We start from the raw sequence: 3,695 nt of genomic DNA, 5'->3' as shown, positions 1-3,695 counted from the left end.
TATCCCGCACGAATTATTACTTTAATTTGTTGGTTTTTTCACACATGTAGTCCATTCTCTACGGTTCTCATTAATCCAATCTCCATGAAAAAACGTTTTACTAATTAGTAATTACTTTTTACAAATTCAATAATATATAGTCTCTCTCTCTCTCTCTTTTAGTTGAGTTGGTAGGTTGTTCCATATCATTCTTGATTACATGGTGCTCGACACTAAACATCAAAAAGCATAAAATAAATAAAAAAGAAAAGAAAAAATATATCGAAAAAATTCACACTAACTTAAAAAATGATTTTGCGTGAGGGAGTATGTCACTTGCTAAATTATATATTACAGATTAGTCAAAAAAGCCAAAAAAGAATTATCATGATCTTCTTAGCTACAAAACTGGATTTTTTTAATTAAATAAAATAAAAAATTTCCTGAAAATTGCTCATTTTTTCTCATGTTATGATATTTTACGACAATTCAAAAGTAATTGTTACTTCTAATCAGTAATTAATTTTTTTAGGTTGTGTTTGGTTATGAAAACAGCACAAAGCAAGATACTACAAATAAAAGGATAATTCATTTCTATAAACTAAACTCACCCCAAAATTATTTGAATCTCTCAAACCCAAAAACGTTACCTGGATGTGTTCATTTACAAATCTATATAAATCGAATTTAATAAATTCGAATTAGGTGTTTGAATAGTAAATCGAAACTATAAAATTCGAATTACATGTATATCGTACCTTATACTAAATCGAATCAATGAGACTCGATTTGACCATGCACATAGTAAATCGAATCGATGGAATTCGATTTACAATGGGCTTATATGTATTTGAATGTTGTATATAGTAAATTGAATCTAATGGTTTCAATTTAGGGCTAATAGTAATTCAAACTCAATATGTTGGATTTACAAGCATGCGTGGCTTTATATAATTCGAACTCAATAGATTTGATTTACATTCGAATGGCTATATGTAATTCGAATTCAATTTATTCGAATTAGAAACCAACATTCCAACCCCACCCAACCCAACTCCACCACCTCCCTCCCAAATCTTGGAGAAAATCCCGCAGAAAATTCAAATCTGTACACATAGAGGACGATTTGAATCACCTGTATCGGTTAGATGGAGTCGCGCATATTGCAGGTGCCGTCCTTGAAGAGGTTAGTGAACAAAATTTTAGTTTTGAACATAACTTAGTCATGCTAGTAATGTTAACATGCTTCTTATAGTAGTTGTTTAAAGTCGTTAGTTAGGAATTAGAATCTTATTTTTTTCAGTATAAGTGTTGGTTAGAAGTAATAAGCTATTAGTTAGTTAGATTTTGAGAAATTGAAATGGTTACTAGAAAGGTTAGTTAGGATTGTAGGCTATGTTAGATTTCTTAACTTATTAAATTTATATTCAGCGAGATTTAGTTTAGAATTTGGGTGCAAAATAACCCAATTGTTACAGGCATGATGCTGATTGTGTATTGCGATATTGTTTTAACTTATTAAATTTATAAAATATGCTGATTGATTGAGTAGTCACACACTTAAGTCCATTTAGTTTTAACATTTTTTATTTTGTTTGAACGTGTGAGATTATATGTTTTGGAATTTTTTTTGGAATTGGGTCATGAATTATTTAGTGTTTAGGGTTGGGTCTTGTGAACAATTTGTTGGGCGTTATTGTAAACAATTTTTTAAAAATTAGGGCGTGCAATGTTTAGCTTTATGTGAATTTTATGAATTGAACATTGTTTTGTTATGGTTGTGATAAAAAAATTTCTATCATTTTCCATCCCATCGATGTATCACTAGCATGAGAAGGCAATACGGTATGTCGTTGGATGACAAGATCGTTCCGTATTTGCAGATGGCCGGTTTATACCATCTTGCAAGACTGAACGAGACTTGGTTTAAATTGGATGAGCCATTGGTGAGCGCATTCGTGGAGAGATAGCGTCCAGAGACGCATACTTTTCACATGCCATTCGGGGAGAGAACAATTACGCTGCAGGATGTGGCATACCAGTTAGGGCTCCCGATCGACGGTCAGTATGTCAGCGTATGCCTCACAGACTTTGAGCGGCAAATCGAGGGTGACCTCCCAGCTTAGGCATGGTTTGAGGAGCTGTTGGGTGTTTTGCCTCCTGCGAACAACATCGATAAGTTCACAGTGAAGTGCACTTGGTTCCAGGAGACATTTTGTGAGCTTTCGCAGGGGGCAGACGATGAGATGGTTAGGAAGTATACCCGGGCGTATATCATGATGTTGTTATCAATGCAGTTATTTGAAGATAAGTCTGGTACATGCCTTCACATCTGTTGGCTACCGTATGTCGCCAAGCTAGAGGACATGGGTCAGTATAGCTGGGGGTCTACCACACTGTCATGGTTATACAGGTGCATATGTCGTGTGGCCAACAGAAATGTCGTCAAGTTAGCCAGTCCATTGCAGCTCCTGCAGTCGTGGATCTTCTGGAGGTTCCCTGGTTTCCGACTGAATGGATTTGATGTCTTTTATTGGCTGTTGGCGTTGAGGTACTCTCTTTTGGATTATGCATCATGTTTTTAATAATTTATCAGTTTACTTTATTGTTGATTAAATATTTTGGTTTTCAGATGGGTAGGTTATCAGCCGACGTTGAGCGACAAGGGGCCTCGTATCGTGCATTGGAGGCTTTGGATAGATTTACTCCAGTCTGGGGATGTGAGTATTTATGGTTTCAATTTGTTCATCTCTAATGTTGTATTTGCACCTTTTACTGTTTATGATGACTAACGATAAGTACTTATTTTAATAGTTCTTATGGATGCCATATAGCTTACCTGATGTCGTTTAGGTGATGCACACCAAGATATTGGAGCCACGAAATATGGAGTTATGGAGGGTTGCGACAGCATTGATCTATTTCACTGTCATTGAGTGGTATCAGGTAGATCGGGTGCTGCCGCAGTTTAGTGGGGTTCAACATCAACCTTGTGCTGCACTGAACATAGATTTTCTAATGTCCAAGGATGGGAGAGGCGGAGGTCGGTGATTTCCTGATACATTATAGGGTTGGCACATTCATTGGGCCAATAGAATGCAGCATGTGCTACAGTTTGACGTGGTTGCCGATTCAGGACCTTCACAAGAGTACCTACAGTGGTGGTATCAGTACGACAGGAGATTCTTGTCTCTTGAGCTCCTCCTAGGTGACCCCAGAGCAGCTGCGATACCAGCTCAGGTGAGACAGCGTGGTCTCGGACGAGTCCCTGGTATAGACCAGGTGCCTGATGTCCCGGACAACCGTTGTGTTGAGCGGAGATGTCGTGTAGGGACACGATCGAGCCAGTGTGAGTGGAGGTGCTTGGAGGATTTCATTGATGTGATGGAGGGGAGGGGTCATGGACGGCGAGGGAGGAGGGGTCATGGACGAAGAGGAGCTAGAGGTGGTGGTCAAGGTCGAGCCCGATGTGGAGGGAGAGGCAGAGAGGATGAGAGTAGTGGTGAGGACGACGGTGGTGATGACGGGATGATGGAGGTGACGACGGTGGACAAAGAGGTGGTGACGGTGGTGGAGGGTATGATGGTGGTGACGGAGGTGGTAGTAGTTTAGGTAGTTCCGGGGGCCACTATGGTAGAGGTGGCCGGGCTGTCTGCAAAGCCCACATCTCTTAGGCCTGTTTGGGTCAAACTCGTCCATGGTAGTCCGGATCTTGG

At 39.5% G+C, this 3,695-nt stretch overlaps 1 protein-coding gene across 1 annotated transcript; it reads left to right on the top strand.

The window, feature by feature from the left end:
- Window positions 1-1,826: 1,826 nt before the first annotated feature.
- On the top strand, window positions 1,827-3,030 carry LOC140182351 (serine/threonine-protein phosphatase 7 long form homolog). Its single transcript, XM_072228520.1, has 4 exons — window positions 1,827-1,925; window positions 2,187-2,530; window positions 2,612-2,699; window positions 2,833-3,030. The coding sequence occupies exons 1-4, from the start codon at window positions 1,827-1,829 to the stop codon at window positions 3,028-3,030; spliced, it is 729 nt and encodes a 242-aa protein (XP_072084621.1).
- Window positions 3,031-3,695: the final 665 nt, after the last annotated feature.

Source organism: Arachis hypogaea, chromosome 19 (assembly GCF_003086295.3).
Source record: "Arachis hypogaea cultivar Tifrunner chromosome 19, arahy.Tifrunner.gnm2.J5K5, whole genome shotgun sequence".
Taxonomy (NCBI): domain Eukaryota; kingdom Viridiplantae; phylum Streptophyta; class Magnoliopsida; order Fabales; family Fabaceae; genus Arachis; species Arachis hypogaea.
The sequence above is the reverse complement of the archived record's forward strand: the minus strand, read 5'-3'. Positions and strand labels throughout refer to the sequence as shown.

Bases quoted from the DNA above. Each gene is read 5' to 3' on its own strand.
- LOC140182351 (XM_072228520.1), top strand. From the start codon at position 1,827: ATGTCGTTGGATGACAAGATCGTTCCGTATTTGCAGATGGCCGGTTTA. The intron at 2,531-2,611 runs GTACTCTCTTTT...TTTGGTTTTCAG, and splicing joins TATTGGCTGTTGGCGTTGAG to ATGGGTAGGTTATCAGCCGA. The intron at 2,700-2,832 runs GTGAGTATTTAT...GATGTCGTTTAG, and splicing joins ATTTACTCCAGTCTGGGGAT to GTGATGCACACCAAGATATT.